We start from the raw sequence: 23959 nt of genomic DNA, 5'->3' as shown, positions 1-23959 counted from the left end.
AAGCCATGTGATATCATTACGAAGGGATCACTCAGGCTATATCCCTCAGGTGCTGGCTGCATTATAAACATCTAACTGATGAAGTTGGAGTTGGCTCCAATGGTAGTCATTTAACCTTTTACATGCCACTGTCAGTTTAGACAGAACCATTTAAAAGGTTGGAAATGGGGTGGGGAGTCCCTTCTAACGTCCTACATCAGGCCTGCACAATATAACAACATACGGCCCACTGGATCCAGTGACTCCAACTCCCTTCCTTCTATAATCCAATGTATTCAAGTCTTCAGACGCAAATACATTTGAACACTATAGCACCAGGACTAGGCCGGAGGAGCTCAGAGTTGAGGAGCTTCTATCATCCCCCATCTTGATGTGAAGCAGCATGATCAGGTCAGTATATTGCTGACATCATCACACTGCTGCTGGTGCCGAGGACGCAGCGGGGAATGGTAAGCACTCCAGCAGGGGCCGAAGATAAAAATGTGTTTCAGGATTGGTGTTAATTTCCAGGGGACATATTGGTGCAATAAGAAATATTGTGGGGCTGTGGGGGAGATTGTAGAGCTGTGGGGGACATTGTTGAGCTATAGGTACGCTATGGATCTTTGAGGGATATTATGAACAATGGGGCATATTATGGAACTATGGGGGACATTATGGAGCAATGAGGAAGATTGTGGCAATTGGGGGGGAGGATTATGAAAGTGGGGCATATTATGACAGTGTGATGGGATATTTGGAGGGGGTCATTGTGGGTGGGGTGTGTGTGTGTGTGTGGGTGTGGGTGTGTGTGTGTGTGTGTGTGTGTGTGGACATTACTGAAAGAAGCACTGTCAGGCAACATAGAGAGGGGCTGTGTGGGGTGACATTATGGAGAGAGGCAGCGTGTGCGGGAGATATTATGGAAAGGGTAGTGAGCTATGATATTATGGAGAGGGGGCATTGTAGAGAAGGGCAGTGTGTGGGGGATATTACTGAGAGGGGCAGTGTGCGGAGATATTATGGAGAGGGGCAGTGTGGAGCATGGCAGGTTTTTATGCATTGTCGGTGGTTCTGCCGCCACATACATATGCTGACGGTGACTCTAATCTTGTAGATCCATAACGTACTTCATAGCTATGTTAAAACTTAAAATCCTCACAATTTTGAGATTATGAGGAGGACTTGGTGAGTTTCTGGTCCAGTTTAAGTTTTCATGTGTTTACTGATAATTTTTTATTCTTCATTTTTTATGGAGTAGCAACTCTCCAAATCATCCTCAAATACTCAAAACTTGGTTCTGGTGATGTATTAATGTACTGATGATTGTTGTGGTAATGTATTCATGTAAGTACCTCTAACATTTTTGCAGCCCTTTGGAGTGGTTCAGTATGGCAATGCGGCCCTTGCACCAAAAAGTGTTATGCACCCCTGCCCTACATGAATGTGTGCTGCGGATGGCATGGTCTGCCCATGACTGGGTTCATAGGAGATGAGTAATTTGAGAATACACGTTGCAATATTACAGTATTGCAGTATATTGTACATGTGATGCAGTGATCGCACGCTCGGGTCCCTTAGGGGGACGGCCAATTAAACAAATGTAAAAACAAAAAAAAATAAAATTAGTATATTTTAAAAAATTTAAAAACAATCAAAACTAAATTCTCGCGTCTCCATAACTTAAACACAATAAATAAAATTAGTAACTGAAGATTGTCCCACAAGGAATTTGTTACCCATTTGCCCTTGTAAACTGACGGCCCGGAGGCAAGCACCCCTTCTTTTTTTTTTCTTTTCTTTTAAAAATATAATAACCCTTTTAAAGTCCATTTGCCCAATATCCAATGCATGTAACACCGTATACGGCCTTTTGCATGCTATAGTAGAGCGACATTTTATCACATGATGAATATCCCTTTAATGCCACTAGATGGCACTCTAATCCTGTAATGACGCTCCTGTCAGTGCCACTTTCTGTTAATATCTTTGGCATGCCTGCTCACTGCCCGTCGTTCGCAGCACACAGCACTATGTGCAAAGCTAATCAGGTATAATAAAATGTCAGTATTGTTTAATGGAAAGTTCTGCAAATTTTGATTACATTTTGTGGGGATTTTTTGGCATTCAATAAGTCTGTTGTGCCATGTGATGGAGCGTGGCTTGTTAGAGCGCTCTGCTGCCCGTAGTGTATCTGCGATTATCACATCATCAGGACAGATAGCCTCTATATTCATGTCCATTACAGTTTTAGATCCCAAATTCAGTGCTGATAAACCTTATAGTATTTCTGATATTTGTAGCTTTGTCTGACTTAAAGGAAATCTGTCAGCAGGTTTTTGCTACCTCATCTGAGAGCAGCATAATGTAGGCTAAGAGACTGAATCCAATGATGTATCACTTAGATTACTGGGTGCAGTAAAGCTGAGAGCTGTCCCCGTCTACACCTGAGATTGTACATAGACAGTGAGGTGTCAATCAGAGGAGGGGGTATTGCGGACTGCCATTCATGTGACTTTATAGTCCAAGCAATTAGAAGTCCTGCTGGTTAGACAAACATAGCAAATAAACAGATCAGATTTTGAATAGACGGGTATCCCTGAATTCTCTGTGTATCCGTTGCAGCATGCTGTCCAGCTTCCATAGCAAAAACCTGCTAGCAGGTTCCCTTTAAATGAATGTAACTAAATGAAATACTATTTTTGCTGTATTCATCCACCGCTAGGGGGATCTGTTGGTTTATGAATATGTACAGCTAGTATTGGCCCCATTCACAGCGGTATAAGTCTGTCTGCAGTGAGCGTGTCAGCTGTATGTAGCTGTAGTGCTGTGCTGTGCTGGGTATATTACCTGCTTCTATGGTACATAGTTACATAGTTACTTAGGTTGAAAAAAGACCTAGCTCCATCTAGTTCAACCTCCCTCCACCAGTTCTACATTTAGTCACAAAGTCATTTATAACCAACAATGTTGTGTACTGAGGAAATCATCCAGCCCTTTTTTAAAAGCTATTATAGTATCTGCCATTACTACCTCTTGTGGTCGGCATTCCACAGTCTGACTGCTCTAACTGTAAAGAACCCTTTCCTATTTAGCTGTCGGAATCGCTTTTCTTCCACTCGCAGTGAGTGCCCCCTGGTCCTTAGTATTGTCTTTGGAAGAAATAAGTCATGCACCAGTCCTTTATATTGACCACACATGTATTTATACGAAATGAGATCTCCTCTGAGACGTCTTTTTTTCTAAGCTAAACATATCTAACTTTTTCAACCTCTCATCATATGTGAGGCCTTCCATTCCTTGTAGTAGTCTAGTTAGCCGCCTTTGAACTGACTCTATCTTCTGAATGTCCTTTTTTAAATTGTGGAGCCCAAAACTGGATCCCATATTCCAGATGTGGCCTTACAAGTGATTTATAGAGGGGTAATAATACGTTGGGATCACTGGATCTAATCTCTCTTTTTTTACACCCTAGAATCTTGTTTGCTTTAGCAGCTGCTGCTTGACATTGAGTGCTGCTTATTTGTAATAATAATACCCAAGTCCTTCTCTTGTTCTGTAGTCCCGAGCTTACTTCCTTTTAATGTATACGCAGTTATAGGATTACTCCGTCCTAGGTTCATTACTTTACATTTATCAACATTAAATCTCATTTGCCAAGTATCTGCCCATTCTGACATCTTATCCAGATCTTTTTGTAATGTTGTACTATCGAGGTCATTTTTTAATATCCTACATAGTTTGGTGTCATCAGCAAAGACTGACACTTTACTATCAATCCCATCCACAAGGTCATTAATAAAGAGATTAAAAAGAGTCCGTCTTAGCACAGATCCCTGCGGCACCCCACTGCTGACTATAGCCCATTTAGAGAATGTACCATTCATGATTACTCTTTGTTTCCTATCTTTTAGCCAATTCCTTACCCAGTTGCATATAGTTTCCCCTAGTCCTTGCTTCTGGAGCTTTAGTATGAGGCTATTATGTAGTATCAAATGCCTTTGCATTAGTAATCTTACATAATCTACAATTTGATGTCCCTACATTAACTGTAATTATATATATCATTTTTTGTTTCCAAGATACGCTGGGCAGGTAGGTTACCTAATCGCTGGGATGAAGGATGTACAAGAAGCACAAATCGGAGACACTCTATATTTACTGAATCAGCCCGTGGAGCCTCTGCCTGGCTTCAAGCCTGCAAAACCCATGGTGTTTGCCGGTAAGTGGAATTATCATTGGATTCTAGCTGTTTTTCATTTTTGCACTTTCCTCCCTTATTACACATTTACACTTATTTCAGATAATCCCAATACATGTAATTAAACAGCCCCTCTACTGTCGCACAACTTGAGCTAACTTGATATATGCTAAAAAGACAATCTGCCAATCACTTTTATATAGTTCCATAAAATTATCTTCTCTCATCTCTGACAAGTCCCTCCAAAGTGTTGGCTGCTAGGGTCTCTTCCTCCTGGCTGAATGGGATTCATATCTCTCAGCAGAAGCCCCCAAGATGGATGGATTACAGGAAGTAGGGGCTGGTCTTCGTCTCCTGTCCCTGCCTGTATAACTTGTATGCAGGCATACCAGACATACAGCCGTTCAGTTAATTACAGTCATGTCGTTGTCTGTAATGCATGCTGGGTAATGAGGGAAAGGAAAGGACCTATAGTGCTGACAAAATACTGATACCATGGAATCGCCCACTCAAAGAGTGAACGGCAAATTACAGAACCTGTGAATTGGGACTGTTTCTGAACATATAACGTCAGTGACAAACCCTTATGAAGGCTAGGTACACCTTCACAATTGGATTATTTCTCTGACGCCTCATTGGGGGACACAGGGCCATGGGTGTTATGCTGCTTATCCATAGGAGGACACTAAATAGATGCAAAGATGTTAGCTTCTCCCCTGCAGTATACACCCCCTGCCCAGCCAGGCTACTCCAGTTTTAGCTTAGTGTCTATAGGAGGCACATCTCTGCAAACTACTGCAGCAAGAATTTTTTGCTTTTTAGATGGCGACGGTTTCCTTCGGGGACCGATTTCCCAAAACCATCAACAGGCAGGAACGCAGAGTGTCGCCTCCCCGTACCCCTCCTGCGACGCTGGATCCTGGGCTGTTACTCACTGGACTACAGGTCTCATGGCACTGATTTTCCAGAGCATAGAGCAGATGAAAACTTCCTCAGCCCCTCTTGCAGGCTCTGAGTTGATACACGTTCTGCACAAAGTGTGACCAGGCAGCAGGCATCAGACTGTGATCTCCACAGGAGCGGAGGTGAGATCATTCTGATTTTTCCAGAGCTTAGAGCAGATGGAAAACTTCCTCAGTCCCTCTTGCAGGCTCTGAGTTGATACACGCTCCGCACCAGTGTGACCATTCAGCAGGCATCAGACTGCCATCTCCACAGGAGTTGAGGTGAGATCCTTCCGATTTTTTTCCAGAGCCGCAGAGCAGATGAAAAACTTCCTCAGTCCCTCTGGCAGGCTCTGAGTTGATAAAAGTTCTGCCAGCAGGCGTCAGACTCTCCACACTGAATTGGAGCAAAGGTCACACTGACTGGATGCACATCAGCTGTGATTGCAGACTCCTACATAGCATTCCACCTGTGGCGGGGGGAGGGGGAGAGCTCCCAGGACTCAGTGCACCCGCAGCTGCGGTACACTTATATAGTTTTTTTCTGTCCACCATTGTTGTGCAGGGCTGGAGGGGGGAAGGGGAGTCCCTTCCCACCATTTTTTTTTGTTTATTATATTTTCTCATGCCTTCTTGTCAGAGCTAAGCCCCGTCCCCTCCGACACTCGATAAGAAAGCGCGCGTAACCCTCCTCACACAGGATCTGCAGAGCATTGCTCCCTCTTGTTGTGATCAGAGCCTGTGGGCGTCTCTCAGAGCTGGCTTCCTCCTTCCCAGAACTGGGACGCAGGAGGAGGGGGAGGAGGGGTCATCAGGGTTCTGGGTGAGTTATAGCCTCACTTGCATATTAGCTCTGAAGAGCATTGCTCCCTCATTACAATCAGAGTTTGTGGTTCATCAGCCAGGGGCTGTAGTCATATGTTTTATGCCCTGCACAACTACAGCAACAACTATAAGACGCTGAGCTACTAGGGGATGATAGCACCTCTTCCTTCTGTGAGTCTGGTGCCCCTGTAGCTTACAACCCCCCCCCCACCACCGCAGCAACTGCTGCCAGCCCAGAGCCTACGGCTCCCAGTCCCCCGGAATGGGCACAGTTCCCAGAACCTGGTGCTGGCTATGCAACATCGTCCTCACACTCCTCGGGGCCCCTGGAGAGAACGCAGCCTGATGACACCTCTATAAAGGGTCCTTCTGATAAGAATCAGCCCTCTGCTTCACCGGTTGCAGATCAGAAAAAGGGCATGACCCCCATGGTTCTCCCTCTGGGGTACACAGATGGGGTTCTCCCACTTGTTCCGCGGTCTCTGAGGAGCCGGAGGAAGGGGAATGATGTTTGTACCGGGATGATTCCTTGGTTTCAACCTCCCCGAGCGATCAAGCTGAGATGGACTCCCTTATTGCAGCAATCAACCAAAACTCTGCATGTGGAAGATTTCCCATCCACTACTACTGACCCTGCGGTCTCCTTTAAAAGGGTGAAGAAACCTCAAAAAAAGTTTTTTGACGCCGCTTCGATATCCGTAAACTCATGAGTACCGGTACCCCTTTGACTTAGCTGTCGGTGGACCCTCACCCGGTTTCCGCCTGCCTGAAAGACCACTCCTGTCTTTTACTTGATGGATCCTCCTTTAAGGACCCGACAGACAAGTGGAGCAGCTCGATCGCTCTGCCTCGAGGCCGCGGGTCCCTCTCCCCTTCCATGTGGGTCGCACAGGCACCAGGACTACCAGTTTCCCTCAGACCCTCACAGATGTAACAGTTCACATTGCTGCGGCATTAGAGTACCTCATACAGGCCTCCCTCAGCGCTGCTACCTGCGCAGTTATTGCCGCTTCAAATACCATAGCCATCCGTAAGGCCCTCTGGTTCCGATAATGGAGAGTGGACTCTGTCTCTAAGAAGCCTCTCACAGTACTCTTTTTCCAGACCGATGGTTTGGCAATCGTCTGGACAGGCTCTTTTTTTTGTCTGACGCCACGGGAGGAAAAGAGTACCTCCCTCCCCCAACTCCTAGCCCAGGATGTTTTTTACTAGACACGTAGGGCCCGACTTTCTCAGCCCTCCCCGAGTCCACCTCGTCCTGGCAGTCTAGACAAAGACCGAGGAGTCTCGTCGTCCTCCATCTGGGCCGCCGCCTCAGACCACAAATGGGTGTGATACCTTGTGTCTTCCGGTTACCACATTGAATTCTGGACCCGATCCCCTGGTCAGTCTTTTCTCTCAAATCCCCTCCAAAGGCTCCAAAACACCACGAGGCCTTCTCCTCAGCGATCCACTCCCTCCAAACGGCGGGGGTGATGGTACCTGTTCCGGACGGCGAGAGGTTCAAGGCCTTCCATTCCAATCTCTCGTGGTCCCCAAAAAAGGACGGGTCAGTTCGTCCCATCCTGGACCTCTAACACCTGAGCAAAACATGTGCACGTAAGGAGATTCAGAATGGACTTCCTAGGGTCCATTATTACCTTTATGGTCGAAGGAGAATTCCTTGCCTCCCTAGCTATCAGGGACGCGTACCTGCACATACCCATCGCTCCAGCTCACCAAAAGTTCCTCCGCTTCGCGGTTCAGGACTTCTTTTTTTTTTTTTCATTTGTGGCCCTACCCTCGGCTCTGCTACAGCACCAAGGGTCTTAACTAAGGTCATGGCGGCCACCATGAGTGCCCTTCACGCCAGGAGAGTGGCTGTTCTGCCTTGCTTGGATGACCTCCTCATCAAGGGCTCAACCAGCGTGCAGATCTCTGTGGGCACCCTATCCCGCTTAGGGCGGCTTCTGACTCCAGTCAAATCATCCCCGGTCCCGTCAAAATCCGTCACTTCCCTGGGCATGTCCCTGGACACTCTTCAGGGCTTGATATTTCTCCCTCAAGACATGGCGACCGCTCTACAACAAGCGGTACACTGCCCCCTACGTTCTCCTCTCGCTCCATACGATTCAGTATGCGAGTGCTAGGTCGGGTAGCGGCGGCTATAGAGGCAGCAATGCTGCTCGCTTAGCCACACCACCGCCCACTGCAGCTTGCGCTTCTAGCTGCATGGTACAAGAGCCCCTTTTCCTTGGACGAACTGTTCACCTGACACCTTCAGTCAGGTATGCGCTTTGCTGGTGGCTTCAGTCCTCTTCCATATCGAGAAGGAGTTTTTCTCCCCCAAGTGGACTGGCTACTCCTGACCACGGACGCCAGCATGTTAGTCTGGGGAGTAGCGTACTGGCTCTACACTGCTTCGGGACGTTGGACACCCCAGGAGTCTTCCCTTCCCAGAAATCATCCTGAAAATCAACGCGGTCTTCTCGCACTCAGGTCATTCCCCCCTTCTGCTAGCAGGTCGTTTGATTCGGGTCCAATTGGACAATGCAACAGCTGTGGCCTATGTCAATCGGCAGGGAGGTACCAGCAGCAAGACAGCTTATCTCGAGGTCCTCAGGATCCTCACCTGGGCCGAATCGATGGCGGTCTGTGTTTTCAGCGTTACACATACCGGGAGTAGAGAACTGGGCGGCGGACCTTCTAAGTCGCCAAGGCCTGGCCGCCGGAGAGTGGTTTCTCCACCCAGAAGTGTTCCCACACATCTGCACTCACTGGAGTACACCAGACGTGGATCTAATGGCCTCAAGGTTGAACGCAAAGGTAACCGTGTTCTTAGCCAGGTCACGGGATAAACAGTCCATTGGCGCGGATGCTCTAGTCTCCTGAAGTCGTTTCCATCTGCCTTACATGTTTTTCGCCTCTGCCCCTGCTGCCACGAGTAATCGGGAAGATCAAGGCAGAAGGACTCCCGGTGATACTAATAGCACCGGACTAGCCCAGGTGCGCCTGGTATGCTGAATTAGTACAATTGCTTATGGCGCCTCGTAAGCATCCCAGACCTGCTGACTCAAGGGCCCATTTCCCATCAGAACTCCAGAGCCCTGAAGCCGACGGCCTGGCCATAGAGACCTGGACTTTAACAAGAGATTCTCTCCTGCGGTCATCTCCACCATGTACAGTGCCCTAAAGCCGGCCTTCATCCCGTATTTACCACCGTACATGGAAAACTTTCCTTTCCCAGTGCAGGGAATCTAATGTCCAACCTATGCCTCTGGCGATCCCCAGAATTCTTGATTTATTTTTTTTTTTTTTTTTTGCAGTCAGGTTGCAAAAGGGGTTGGCCCTCAGCTCCCTTAAGGGGCAGGTTTCATCTCTCTCAATATTCTATCAATACCGCCTAGCTTGCAATCCGCAAGTCAAGACTTTCCTCAAGGATGTTTCCCATCTAGTTTCCCTGTATAAACGGTCGCTGGACCCATGGGACCTCAGTCTCATTTTGGACGGTATCCAGAGGTCCCCTTTTTGATCCTCTTGAGGAATCTTCTCTTGCTCTTCTCTCCTGGAAGTTAACATTCTTAATGGCGATTACGTCCATCAGACAAGTTTCGGAACTGGCAGCACTCTCTTGCCGCGAACCCTTTCTGATCTTTATCAGGACAAGGTGGTTCTACGCCCCCTTCCGGATTTTCTTCTGAAGGTTACTTCCCCGTTTCATATGAACGAGGACATTGTTCTTCCTTCCTTTTGTCCACACCCAGTCCATAGGGTGGAAAGGGTTCTATATTCGCTATACCTTGTGAGGGCTCTCAGATATTACGTACCCAGGACAGCCCCTTTAGGAACATAGACTTCTTTTTTGTCATTCTTGAAAGGCCTAAGAAAGGAGAGGCAGCTTCATAGGCAACGCTGGCTCGCTGGATTCGCTCTGCGATCCAGGAGGTCTACCGCTTGCAACTCAAGCCAATTCCTAGTGGGCTGCGGACTCATTCCACGCGAGCAGTTGGCGCCTCTTGGGCCATTAGGCATCAGGCTTCAGTGCAACAGAGGTGTAAGGCTGCGACCTGGTCTTGCCTACATACTGTTTCAAAGCATTACTGAGTCCATACCCATGCTTCAGCTGAGGCGAACCTAGGTAGGAAAATTCTGCAAACGATAGCCAGGAGCGCATACTGAGATAGGTACTCCACTATCTGGGACTGGTTCCTAGTCCTTGGGTTGCTTTGTTTATTGTTTACCCACTCATGGACTGCTTTAGGACGTCCCATGGTCCTGTGTCCCCCAATGAGGCGTCAGAGAAAAAAGGATTTTTGTGTACTCGCCGTAAAATCGTTTTCTCTTAGCCATCATTGAGGGACACAGCACCCTCCCTTTTTGCCCTGTTGGGCCTTAGTTTTTTTATGTGTCAGTACTTTTTTGTTATGAGTATTGACGCACGTTTTTTTGTTATGTCTTCTCCTACTGCTTGTGTACTAAAACTTTGCATCTTCTTAGTGTCCTCCTATGGATAAGCAGCATAACACCCATGGTCCTGTGTCCCCCAATGATGGCTAAGAGAAAATGATTTTACGGTGAGTACACAAAAATCCGTTTTTAGAATTTACGATGATCACATAGATAAATGAGAGAAAACTAGTTATGAGCGAGCACTATCATGCTCGGGTGCTCGTAATGACTAGTGATGAGCAAACACGACCGTGCCCACTACTCGTAATGACTAGTGATGAGCAAACACGACCGTGCCCGGTACTCGTAATGACTAGTGATGATCAAACACTACCATGCTGGGTGCTCTGTACTCATAATGCTTAGTGATCGCCGAGCACTACAATACAAGTACCGGACACCCGAGCAATGACTACTGACGAGTGGGCATTACCATGCTCAGGTGCTCGATACTCAAAATGACTACTGATGAGCGAGCACTACTATGCTTGGGTGCTCGATACTCATAATGACTAGTGATGGACAAACACATGCTCGGGTGCTTGGTAATTGAAATAACTACTGATGAGTGAGCACTGCCATGCTTGGGTGCTTGATACTAGTAATGACTACTGATGAGTGAGTACTGCCATGCTCGGGTGCTCGGTATTCGTGATGAGTGATTACTACCACGCTCGGTATTGGTAATGAGCAGGTCAGACACTTGGATAAGTGTGACTCATGTACCGAGCATAATGGAAGTCAATGGGGAACTCGAGCATTTTTCCAGATCTGTCCAAGCCTCCAACTGCTCTTTACGAGTACCGAGCACCCGAGCGTGGTAATGTTCGCTCGTCACTAGAGAAAACCTTTGTTCTGCAGCTGCATTTATCAACTCGTAGACGTGGCTTATTCTACTGGAGCTGAGCTCATTTAGGAGAGATATAAGGAAGGAATCGCACGATAGATGAGGACTAGTCGGCTCTGAGCTGTGACACGTTGATGAGATTTTTGCCACATTGTCATGAATTTAGGGCGTTCTGCAGCAAGGAGACTGGTAATGACACGCCAACATGATACATAATGCATGAAATGTCTCATCACATTTTCTCTTTGAAGTCTGTTTTCCTTTATGCTCCGCTCATAAGAAAAGCCTAAACAATTAACATCAAGTATGTTGTCTGCGATTTATAAAAATATATCGGAGAGATGGGAATCTGGGAATTATTTAATAAACAGGGGACCTTTTGAACTCCTGCTTTTCCAGAATGGTGGCTCCTATGGTTCCTGCTGGTCTCCGCATACTTCCTGTGGCCATTTCGGCTAATCAGTGGCCTTAGCGGTCACGTGCTGTAGATGTCTGCTTCATAGCTGAGGCCCGTGATCAGGTGCGTTAGGCACATGAATGATGGACATCACATTTGCAGAAAGTAAGCAGGGACCGGTGTGGACTACTAGAGCGTAGTGATGGAGCGGTGGGGGATTTTGAATTTAACTCATTCCGTGCTCTTTACTGAGTTTTTGGACAATCACTTTAAGGCCCCCTTTACACGTCCATGTCTCCGGTACGTGTTTGGTCCGTTTCCTTACGTGCCAGAGACACGGGCACACGTAGACCCATTAAAATCAATGGGTCTGCGCTCATGTCCGTGTTTTGCCATGGACCGTGTGCTCCACACATAGACATGTCCGTTTTTTCTCCGGCATCACAGGTCTCATACGGACCGCATGGATGTGATCCGTGTGACACGCACTGGAGAAAACACGTGCCTGTGAAATAAAAGGAATTTCTATACTCACCTTCTCCTGCCCTCCTGTCTCTGCCACTGCTGTCACTTGCTTCGACCCCCGCTCATTATGCTCATTGAATATTGACTTCACTGCGGCCGGAAGCAGCAGCAGCGGGGAGTCGGCAGGACCAGAGACCGTGGCTCAGCACCACGGACAGCAACGCCAGGGACAGGTGAGCAGAAAGTTCACGTTCTCCATGTGTTATCACAGATAACACACGGAGAACACACGTGTACCATAAACATGGCACACGGAGGGCAATACGCACCTTTGACACGTCCGTGAAAAACGTGCATGATTTTCACGGACGTGTGAAAGAGGCCTAAGGGTAAGTTCACACAGAGTATCTTGAAATGGAATTTCTTTGTCGCTCCATTGGGAGACCCAGACAATTGGGTGTATAGCTTCTGCCTCCGGAGGCCACACAAAAAGTATTACACTTTAAAAAGTGTAACCCCTCCCCTCTGCCTATACACCCTCCCGTGCATCACGGGCTCCTCAGTTTTATGCTTTGTGTGGAAGGAGGCACACATCCACTCATGAATTCTCAGATTAGTTATATCGGTTGGAAGAAAAGTGGGCCCCCACGGGGCCCCCGGCATGTTCCCTTCTCACCCCACTAAGTCGGCGGTGCTGTTAAGGTTGAGGTACCCAATGCGGGTACAAAGGCCCGGAGCCTCATGCCGTCTCCTTCACCATCCCTTAGCGGCTCTGGGAGAAGTGGGATCCTGAGCGGTCATCCATCCACTGGGACCGTGCTCCCTCCGCAGCCCCTGTGGGAATCTGTCGGACAGGAGTTTATTTATCCTCAGGGACCGGAGCCTGCATCACTAAGGTACTCTGTATCCCCATGGGGGATGTGCATGGAGCGCCTTCATCCCGGACGCTGCAGCAGCTGCTTATTTGTGACGGCCGGCGGACTTCCGCGCCGACCGCGCCTGTTTGTCGGCCGCGGTCTTAAATTTAGTCCCCGGCTTCAATTGCGGCCTAGTAGCAAAACTCCCGCCCCCGGGCCTGTCTATCAGGGGTAAGGGTGGGACGGCCGGCCTGACGTCGGCTGTGAGGGCCGGAGCATCCTGTATGTTTCCTCCCCCCTCACTGATCACTGTGGGGACTCCAGATTCCCGCACTTTTTCTAACGCCGCCCACGGCTCCACTCCTCCCCTGAGAACTCCGGCAGCCATTTCTTTGGCATTCTGCCTGTGGAGGATTTCTTGGAAAGAGCTCTGCAACGCTGGGAGACCTAAGGCAGGGAATCTGGAGGACACACACTCCGCTTTTTAGCGGTCGGTAAGCCACACCGGTCACCCGGTGCTGGTCCCCCCCCCTAGGGTGCCGGAATAGATACGTATTTATATACATATTTCTGTTCGGTCGGGCTGTATACCCTTCCCATATACCCTCAGTGATCACTCTCCTAGGAGACAACAGCATGTCGTTCACAAGGAGCAAGGGTGCCAAGGCACAGGGTTATTTTGCGACCTGTACCTCTTGTGCGGCTAAGTTACCTGCGGGTTCCACCTACCCTCACTGTGAGCAATGCTCAACCCCTGTTTTGCTTCCTCAACCCGAGCCTCGGTCACTAGTGGGCCCCTCGGCTCAGGTAGAACCCCTTGCTCCCCCTGTCCAGGCGGCAGGGACAGAGTTTGCAGTTTTTGCTGAAAAACTCTCTGAGTCACTCTCACAATCCATGGCTCAGTCTATGGACAAATGGTCTGCCAAGCTGCTTGAAGCTTTGCAGTCCAGACCGGTCCTTACACAAGCCCCGGGCCCTGTTGGATCTTCACCTCCAGGCCCCTCTCTGTCCGCGCCGCAGCACGTTCCCAGGGGGGGCCCTAGGTCTCACGTGGAGGACTCCGGCCCGGACCACAGTCCCAGACCGGCTAAGCGGGCCCGCTGGGAATCTTCCCCGACTTCTTCACGCTGCTCGGGTTCCCAGCGTGAGGACTCTCTGGAGGACGAGGCGGACGTCGCAGCTCAGGGCTCTGACACTGACGTTGCTCTCAATCTTGATACACCTGAAGGGGACGCCATAGTAAATGACCTTATCTCGTCCATCAACCAGGTGTTAGATATCTCTCCCCCGCCGCCACCGGTAGAGGAGTCAACTTCTCAGCAGGAGAAACACCAGTTTCGGTTCCCTAAACGTACACGGAGTGCGTTTTTCGATCACTCTAACTTCAGAGATGCTGTCCAGAAGCCCAGAGCGGTTCCGGACAAGCGCTTTACTAAGCGCCTTACTGACACACGTTACCCCTTCCGCTCTGACGTGGTTAAGGGTTGGGCTCAATGTCCCAAGGTGGATCCCCCAGTCTCTAGATTGGCGGCTAGATCTGTGGTATCGGTTGCAGATGGATCATCGCTAAAGGATGCCACTGACAGGCAGATAGAGCTCCTGGTAAAATCCATCTATGAAGCCACGGGCGCGTCTTTTGCCCCGGCCTTTGCAGCCGTGTGGGCACTACAAGCTATCTCAGCTTGTCTGGCTGAGATTAATGCGGTCACACGTAATTCTGCTCCGCAGGTTGCGTCTTTGACTTCTCAGGCGTCAGCTTTTTCTTCCTACGCCATGAACGCAGTTTTAGACTCTGCTAGCCGTACAGCGGTGGCATCCGCTAACTCTGTGGCAGTCCGCAGGGCCATGTGGCTGCGCGAATGGAAGGCAGACTCGGCTTCCAAGAGGTTCTTAACCGGTTTGCCGTTTGCTGGCGACCGCTTGTTTGGTGAACGATTGGATGAGATTATTAAGGAATCCAAGGGAAAGGACTCCTCCTTACCCCAGTCCAAACCAAAGAGACCTCAGCAACGGAAAATACAATCGAGGTTTCGGTCCTTTCGTCCCTCTGCCAAGCCCCAATCCTCTTCGTCCAGCAGGCCGGAGAAAGGCCAGAGGAACTCCTATGCGTGGCGGTCCAAGTCACGCCCCCAAAAGGCCGCAGGAGGCACTGCTTCCAAGGCGGCCTCCTCATGACTCTCGGCATCCCCGAACCGCATCCTCGGTCGGTGGCAGGCTCTCCCGCTTTTGCGACGCCTGGTGGCCACATGTTCAAGACCAATGGGTGAGAGACATTCTGTCTCACGGTTACAGGATAGAGTTCAGCTCTCGTCCCCCGACTCGTTTCTTCCGAACATCTCCGCCCCCCGAGCGAGCCGATGCACTTTTTCAGGCGGTGAACACTCTGAAGACAGAAGGAGTTGTGATCCCTGTTCCCCTCCAGGAACATGGTCGCGGCTTTTACTCCAACTTGTTTGTGGTGCCAAAGAAGGACGGCTCGTTCCGTCCTGTTCTGGACCTCAAACTGCTCAACAGACATGTGAGCACCAGACGGTTTCGGATGGAGTCTCTCCGCTCTGTCATCGCTTCGATGTCACAAGGAGACTTCCTAGCATCGATCGACATCAAGGATGCTTATCTCCATGTGCCGATCGCACCCGAACATCAACGCTTTTTGCATTTCGCCATCGGGGACGAACACCTTCAGTTCGTGGCATTGCCTTTCGGCCTGGCGACAGCCCCACGGGTGTTCACCAAGGTCATGGCATCTGTTGTGGCGGTCCTACACTCTCAGGGCCACTCGGTGATTCCCTACTTAGACGATCTTCTGGTCAGGGCACCCTCTCAGATGGCATGTCAAAACAGCCTTTCCGTCGCTCTGGCGACTCTCCAGCAGTTCGGGTGGATCATCAACTTCCCAAAATCCAAGTTGACACCGACCCAATCACTGACGTACCTTGGGATGGAGTTTCATACTCAGTCAGCAGTAGTCATGCTACCGCTGGACAAGCAGCTTTCGCTGCAGGCAGGGGTGCAATCTCTTCTTCGGGGTCAGTCACACCCCTTGAGGCGCCTCATGCACTTCCTGGGGAAGATGGTGGCAGCGATGGAGGCAGTGCCCTTCGCGCAATTCCATCTGCGGCCACTCCAGTGGGACATTCTCCGCAAATGGGGCAGGAGGTCGACTTCACTCGACAGGAACGTCTCTCTTTCCCTTGCAACCAAGACGTCACTTCAGTGGTGGCTCCTTCCCAACTCTCTATCGCAGGGAAAATCCTTCCTACCCCCCACCTGGGCTGTGGTCACGACGGACGCGAGCCTGTCAGGGTGGGGGGCGGTTTTTCTCCACCACAGGGCTCAGGGAACCTGGACTCCGATAGAGTCATCCCTTCAGATCAATATTCTGGAGATAAGGGCAGTGTATCTAGCCCTATTGGCCTTTCATCGGTGGCTGGAGGGCAGGCAGATCCGGATCCAGTCGGACAACGCCACTGCCGTCGCATTCATCAACCACCAAGGCGGCACTCGCAGTCGTCAAGCCTTCCAGGAAGTCCGACGAATTCTGCAGTGGGTGGAAGCCACAGCTTCCACCATCTCCGCAGTTCACATCCCGGGCGTAGAAAACTGGGAAGCAGATTTTCTCAGCCGACAGGGCATGGACGCGGGGGAATGGTCTCTTCACCCAGACGTGTTTCGAGAGATCTGTCGCCGCTGGGGAACGCCGGACGTCGATCTCATGGCGTCACGGCACAACAACAAAGTCCCGGCATTCATGGCCCGGTCTCAAGATCACAGAGCTCTGGCGGCGGACGCATTAGTTCAGGATTGGTCGCAGTTTCGACTGCCCTATGTATTTCCTCCTCTGGCGATGCTGCCCAGAGTGCTGCGCAAGATCAGGTCCGACTGTCGTCGCGCCATTCTCATCGCCCCAGATTGGCCAAGGCGGTCGTGGTACCCGGATCTGTGGCATCTCACGGTGGGTCAACCGTGGGCGCTCCCAGACCGCCCAGACTTGCTGTCTCAAGGGCCGTTTTTCCATCTGAATTCTGCGGCCCTCAACCTGACTGTGTGGCCATTGAGTCCTGGCTCCTAGCGTCCTCAGGGTTATCTCAAGATGTCATTGCCACTATGAGACGGGCCAGGAAACCAACGTCCGCCAAGATCTATCACAGGTCTTGGAGGATCTTCTTATCCTGGTGCTCTGATAAGGGTTTTTCTCCCTGGCCCTTTGCCTTACCCACTTTTCTTTCATTCCTTCAATCCGGAATGGACAAGGGTTTGTCTCTCGGCTCTCTCAAGGGACAAGTATCGGCGCTATCCGTATTTTTTCAAAAGCGTCTAGCCAGGCTTCCGCAGGTCCACACGTTCCTGCAGGGAGTTTGCCGCATAGTCCCACCTTACAAGCGTCCGCTGGAACCCTGGGATCTTAACAGGGTGCTAACGGCTCTTCAGAAACCACCTTTCGAGCCGCTGCGGGATGTCTCTTTATCACGTCTTTCGCAGAAGATGGCATTTCTAGTGGCAGTTACATCGCTCCGTAGAGTGTCGGAGCTGGCAGCGCTGTCATGCAAAGCCCCCTTCCTGGTTTTTCACCAGGATAAGGTGGTTCTGCGTCCGGTCCCGGAATTTCTCCCTAAGGTGGTATCCCCTTTTCATCTCAATCAGGATATCTCCTTACCTTCATTTTGCCCTCATCCAGTTCACCAATGTGAAAAGTATTTGCACTCGTTAGATCTGGTGAGAGCTCTCCGGCTCTACGTGTCTCGCACGGCGCCCCTGCGCCGTTCAGATGCGCTCTTTGTCCTTGTCGCTGGCCAGCGTAAGGGTTCGCAGGCTTCCAAGTCAACCTTGGCTCGGTGGATCAAGGAACCGATTCTTGAAGCCTACCGTTCTTCTGGGCTTCCGCTTCCTTTGGGGCTGAAAGCCCATTCTACCAGAGCCGTGGGTGCGTCCTGGGCATTGCGGCACCGGGCTACGGCTCAGCAGGTGTGTCAGGCAGCTACCTGGTCTAGTCTGCACACTTTCACGAAGCACTATCAAGTGCATACCTATGCTTCGGCAGACGCCAGTCTAGGTAGGCGAGTCCTTCAGGCGGCGGTTGCCCACCTGTAAGAGGGGGTCGTTTTCGGCTCTTTTTATCGAGGTATTCTTTTACCCACCCAGGGACTGCTTTTGGACGTCCCAATTGTCTGGGTCTCCCAATGGAGCGACAAAGAAGGGAATTTTGTTTACTTACCGTAAATTCCTTTTCTTCTAGCTCCTATTGGGAGACCCAGCACCCGCCCCTGTTCCCTTCGGGCTGGTTGTTCTTTTGTGTACACATGTTGTTCATGTTGAATTGTTCTTTTGGTTCATGGTTCAGTTCTCCGAACATCCTTTGGATTGAATTTACCTTAGACCAATTTATAAGTTTCCTCCTTCCTGCTTTTGCACCAAAACTGAGGAGCCCGTGAAGCACGGGAGGGTGTATAGGCAGAGGGGAGGGGTTACACTTTAAAGTGTAATACTTTGTGTGGCCTCCGGAGGCAGAAGCTATACACCCAATTGTCTGGGTCTCCCAATAGGAGCTAGAAGAAAAGGAATTTACGGTAAGTAAACAAAATTCCCTTCTTTCAGGCTGAAATAAATATTTTTTTGCGCACAGATGATGCCTTTTTTTGCTGCTTTTTTGTTTGTTTGAATTCTTATTTTTACATTTTCTTCCTGTTTGTTTACCTTGAAGTGCAAAAACAGCGCTGTACGCATGTTATCCCATTAGAATCAATAAGAAGCTTTTCAGGAGTATTTGAGGAGCCTTTACATGAGTTTTTATCATGGATTTTACTTGAAAAATTACTTTTAAACACGATATCAATAACTTCCTAATTACATCACTTAGTAACTATCTATACTGTACAAGTGCTGTTTTTTTTTCCATATTGATGTCATTCTTCGTGTTTTCGCTTGAAATAAATTCTTCAGTTTTGACTTCTGAATCAATTGAAGCTAAGAAAAAAAAAAAACCACAAAAATGCACTAAAAAAACGTAGGAACCAATCCATCAAGCCTGCACCTTGGTAATGAATTTGGCACAATTTCTAGCTGTTGTGCGCCTCTGTGCTGCAATCAGAGATGACTTTGGGTGTTTTCGGCCATGCTTGCCCTCAACCAAGCACTGACCACTTTTCAACAATTTGGCAAAGCTGGCTGGGATAGGGGGAAAAAAAAGCGCCAAATTTTGTGCTATTTCAAGTAGTTTTACACCAGAACACTGCTGTAAACTACTTGAGGATTTGGCCTCTTCATTTTTTTTTTTGAAGGTGTTAAATGTGCTTTTTGGAACAAATGTCACTCCAAAATCCACTTGTAAAAACTGTGTGATGATCCCCTAATGGTTTCTATATTTGTTCTAGGAATGTTTCCAGTTGACCAATCAGAATACAGCAATTTGAAGAGTGCGCTGGAAAAGCTGACCTTGAATGATTCCAGCGTGTCTGTCAGTCGGGACAGCAGTGCAGCCCTGGGCGCGGGCTGGAGGTGCGTCTGCTACTGCCATTATCTGAATGATTTTAATTCTTCCTAGTTTAGGGTTATTTCATCCATTTCCTACTCTTATGATGAAAATATACAGTGCGGGCAGAAATATGTCAGTGTACGGTCACACAATGATCACAAGGGCACAGAGTTGTGCCTAAATTATCTATTACCGGACGATTGAGCATTAGACATTTCAAAAACCTTTTTTCCTCTCCAGAAAGGGGTCATTTGCAGGATCTAATGTATGTAATATAAGGTGTAAGGCTAAAAAAAAAAAGGCTCGGTGTTTTCTTCTGTAACATTCTGGAGGAAATCAGAAATCGATTAATTTCAGAAGCCGGTTTCTTTCCAGAGATGACTTGATGATCTGGTGGCTTATTCTGCTAATCTATTAATCACTTGTATATTACACTCAAGAACGACTTCTAGTGAATTCAGTAGAGTGTCAGGCAGAGAGATGAATAGTTTCTGCTCTTACAGTAAAGAATCCTGGTCTTGGCTCCCTTGTTATAGACAAAGTACGGAATATAACCTTTATCACATTATGTCACTCCTCAGCATTTCTTTTTACCTAACAATTTTCTTAATCTTTCCTGGTGATGTAATCTACCTAATGCAGTTATTTATTTGCGTTCTCACCCTGATCTTGCTAAATCTCTGCTCTTAAGGTACCGTCACACATATCGTGATCGCTGCTGAGTCAGGGTTTCCGTGACGCAGTAGCGATCCCGTTAGTGATCTCGTTATGTGTGACACCTACCAGCGATCAGGCCCCTGCTGTGAGATCTCTAGTCGTTGCAGAATGGTCCAGGCCATTTTCTTCAAAGGCGATGTCCTGCTGGGCAGGACACATCGCTGTGTTTGACACTGTGTGACAGGGTCACAGTGACTGCGGAGATCGTTATACAGGTCACTACTGCGGCCTGTATTGTTCCTGCATCGCTGGTAAGGTCTGACTGTGTGACATCTCACCTGCGACCTCCCAGCGACTTACCAGCGATCCCTATCAGGTCGCATCGTTTTCGGGATCGCTGGTAAGTCATTGTGTGTGACTGGGCCTTTACAGTAAAGAATCCTGGTCTTGGCTCCCTTGTTATAGGGAACCGTTATCATAATAACCGTTATCACATTATGTCACTCCTGAGCATTTCTTTTTACCTAACAATTTTCTTAATATTTCCTGGTGATGTAGTCTACCTAATCTAGTTATTTATTTGCGTTCTCACCCTGATCTTGCTAAATCTCTGCTCTTACAGTAAAGAATCCTGGTCTTGGCTCCCTTGTTATAGACACAGTACTGAATATAACCGTTATCACATTAGGTCACTCCTCAGCATTTCTTTTTACCTAACAATTTTCTTAATCTTTCCTGGTGATGTATTCTACCTAATCCATCTATTACTTTGCGTTCTTTCTTGCACACTGGCGACCAAATCTGTGCCCCATATTCCATGTGCAGTCTGACTAGTAAAAATGCATTTTCCAGTGTTACGGAGCATTTGTCACCTATATATGCAGACAGCCGGCAGTCCGCTCATGCAGCTGCTAACTCTGCAATGATGTAATTATAGAGTCAGCAGCTGCAGGAGCACAGAAACGGCTGTTGGTGGCAGCTGAACTCCGAGAAGGCACAGATTGTCGATTATGTTTCCTGATCGCTGTATGCACACCACTGAAGACTGTGTTCGTGGGATTACCGGGTGCTGAGAGGGAACAGCTGGGTTACATCCAAATCAACTCTGCATTTTGCAGGAGGTTGAATTCCCCTTTAACTAGGGTATGCATACTGGGACCAGTTCCAGGGGAATTGGGGAATAATAAAAGTGTGTCTGAGGCTATGTGCGCACTAGAAAGTGACTATTACTTAAGGAAAAAAATGGACCCTCTTAAAGAATCCCGCACTCGCGGTAAAAACAAACGCACAAAAACCGCAGCGAAATCGGCATGTGGATTTACCATAGATTTTCCGCAGGTTGGTCCCTGCGGATTTTTACCATTATCTATGGCAAAAACCGCAGGTACCTGCAGAAAAGAAGTGGCATGCTCATTAATTCCGCAGCGGAAAATCCACTGGTATAAAAAAAACGCAGTGTGCGCACAGCATTTTTTAAAACCCATAGGATTTGCTGGGGAATGACTGCAGCAATGTTAGACACATTTTCTGCAGCAAATCCGCAGTAAATCCACAGTGTGCGCACAGGGCCTAAGGCAGAAGTCTTTGTGGCTTGGCCTAATGGGTAGTGGTCAGTACAAACCGCATTGGCTTGGTGGTGTCTGTTTATATTATGATGGACCCCTCGGTGGGTTGTACTTGTATTTTTCAATTTCTATCAGAGGAGTGGATCCTTATCAAGCACTGAGTAGTTACCATTTTATTAAAAGTTCCATGTTTCTCATTATATGTGCAGTTCTTCTGTATAAATTATAAGGAGCATTAATGTCCTGCGCAGGTTGGGCTTCCTGGGGCTTCTACACATGGAGGTGTTTAACCAGAGACTGGAGCAGGAATACAATGCATCTGTCATCATGACGTCCCCTACAGTCCCCTACAAGGCTGTGTTGGCTTCTCCAAAACTAATTAAGGTAATTTTTGTCTATGGTCTTCCTGAGGCAGTGATGTCTCATACGTGGAGCTGACCGTGAAGCATAACCATGTTGTGCTGTATTGCGGGACACTTAGTTTGATTTATCAGGGTATTTCAGTACATGGGTAAAACAAAAAAAATTAGTCAAATGGGACTCTGATGTTGAGATAAGTTTTATTTTTTCCAAATATTTGCAGTTAAAGGGAATCTGTCACAGGTGGGGCGCTGTGCTGGAGCCTGTGCTGCGGGCTGTGCGGTATCCTGAAAATGCCGGCAGTGCAGGGTTCAAATTATAACACCCAGAGGCGGCACGTGCACAAATGGAGCTCTCGGCTCAAGATCTCATCTGCGTACATGCCGCCTCCAGCCCATTGATCTCCCAGCAGTGGACTTAAGGAAAATGGTGCCTGGAAGTGGCGCATGCACAGATGAGAGCTTGGCTTGTCATTGAGCCGAGAGCTCAATCTGCATATGTGCCAACTCCGGTCGCCATTTCTTTGAAGACAGCACCGCTGACAGTTTCTGGAAGTTGTCTACCTCACAGCATCTGGTACACCCGCCGACTGCACCGCCCACAGCATCGACCTGCTCCACCAATACCCCTGCCTCCTGTGACCCCCGCTCCACCACTGCTGCCATCCCTTCCTACCTCAGTAAGAGACCACTAGACCCCATTTTATTTTTTATTTATTTATTTTTATTTAGGGTGAGTCTTATAAACCGAAAAACTGTACAACTGTGCTTCTCTTATCTGTGTGCCAGCTATTGTTTATCTAAATTAAAGGGCTTATTGCTTTGTGATTACCATTCGTGTAAACGCATGCAGGGCAGTCAGACTCGACCCCTGCTGTGATTGACACCTCACAGTCAATGCACTCTATTGGGAGCCTGGTGTTGTCAGGAACAGTTCCCAGCTCTGCTACATTCAATTCGGAGATAAAGTCAAAAGGGATGCACCCTGTAATCTAAGTTAAACATGGTTAGTTTCAGAATCTCTTTGCTCAGATGAAGCAGCAAAAACCTGCTGACAGATTCCCTTTTAAAGGTATTTTTCACAACTTTTTATATTTTTCTCCTGGCTAAATGGTGCAAAGATATATTTTTCCCGTTGCACCACTTTGATATTGATGAACTATCCCCATGACAAGTCATCAATATCAGATTGGTGAGAGTCCCAAGAATTGGCACTAGTGCATGAGCAGAACTGCAGCGCTCCAGACTCTGTTTAGTGGTCACTGCCGGGTTCTGGACATCAGCTTTTATTATTTGAACCCCGTTTAATTCTCCACATTATTTCTGCAGGCGTATGGCGAATCGGAGATTACCATTGTAAATCCATCTGAATTTCCTGACAAATCTGTAGTAAAGGAATATCTTGAGCCTATGATATTAGGCACAATTATTTCTCCAGATGACCACCTTGGAAAGATCATGTCGCTGTGTCAGGTCAGTGACCATTGTATCACAAAGATTTGAGATGAGGGCTCTCTGGAGTAGACATCATGGAGTCACAGTATTGGGAAATTACATTATAAAAAAACAGTAATTGTGCAAACACATTGTATGCGTTATCTTGTACTATCCATCTATAAGTGGTTGTCCACGATTACGATATTGATGACTTATGGAGAGGTGCAGGTCTGTAGCAGCTTCCTCTCCAGCAGCCGGGAGTACACAATAGATGGAGGTAGGACATGTAAGCTGTGCAGGGCTATTATCAGGTACAGAAGCTCAGTTCTTATTTGCGTCAATGGGAGCTGAGCTGTAGTACCTGAAAATGGCCACTACATGGTTACATGGTGTACAGAGCTGTGGTGTCCTGACACCATTCACCGTTTACATCCAGCTGCCATGTGCCCTGAAAGCACTGAATGGGGTGCACACGCTGATCTGACATTGATGACCTATGAAATCTCTTTATAACCCATATTAATAT

The 23959-nt window shown here is 48.3% G+C and overlaps 1 protein-coding gene across 2 annotated transcripts in view; it reads left to right on the top strand.

Annotated features, from left to right (window-relative positions):
* The window catches only part of GUF1 (GTP binding elongation factor GUF1), a 95872-nt gene that overhangs the window by 49447 nt on the left and 22466 nt on the right, over positions 1-23959 (top strand). For both annotated transcript variants that reach the window (XM_075334071.1, XM_075334079.1), the window contains exons 10-13: positions 4062-4201; positions 19315-19438; positions 21889-22021; positions 23326-23469. In XM_075334071.1, coding sequence (XP_075190186.1) covers positions 4062-4201; positions 19315-19438; positions 21889-22021; positions 23326-23469 — 541 coding nt within the window. The remainder of the gene's footprint in view (positions 1-4061; positions 4202-19314; positions 19439-21888; positions 22022-23325; positions 23470-23959) is intronic.

This window comes from Anomaloglossus baeobatrachus, chromosome 1, assembly GCF_048569485.1.
Source record: "Anomaloglossus baeobatrachus isolate aAnoBae1 chromosome 1, aAnoBae1.hap1, whole genome shotgun sequence".
In the NCBI taxonomy this organism is placed as follows: Eukaryota; Metazoa; Chordata; class Amphibia; order Anura; family Aromobatidae; genus Anomaloglossus; species Anomaloglossus baeobatrachus.
Note: the sequence above shows the minus strand (reverse complement) of the source record. Positions and strands in the feature narration are given on the sequence as shown.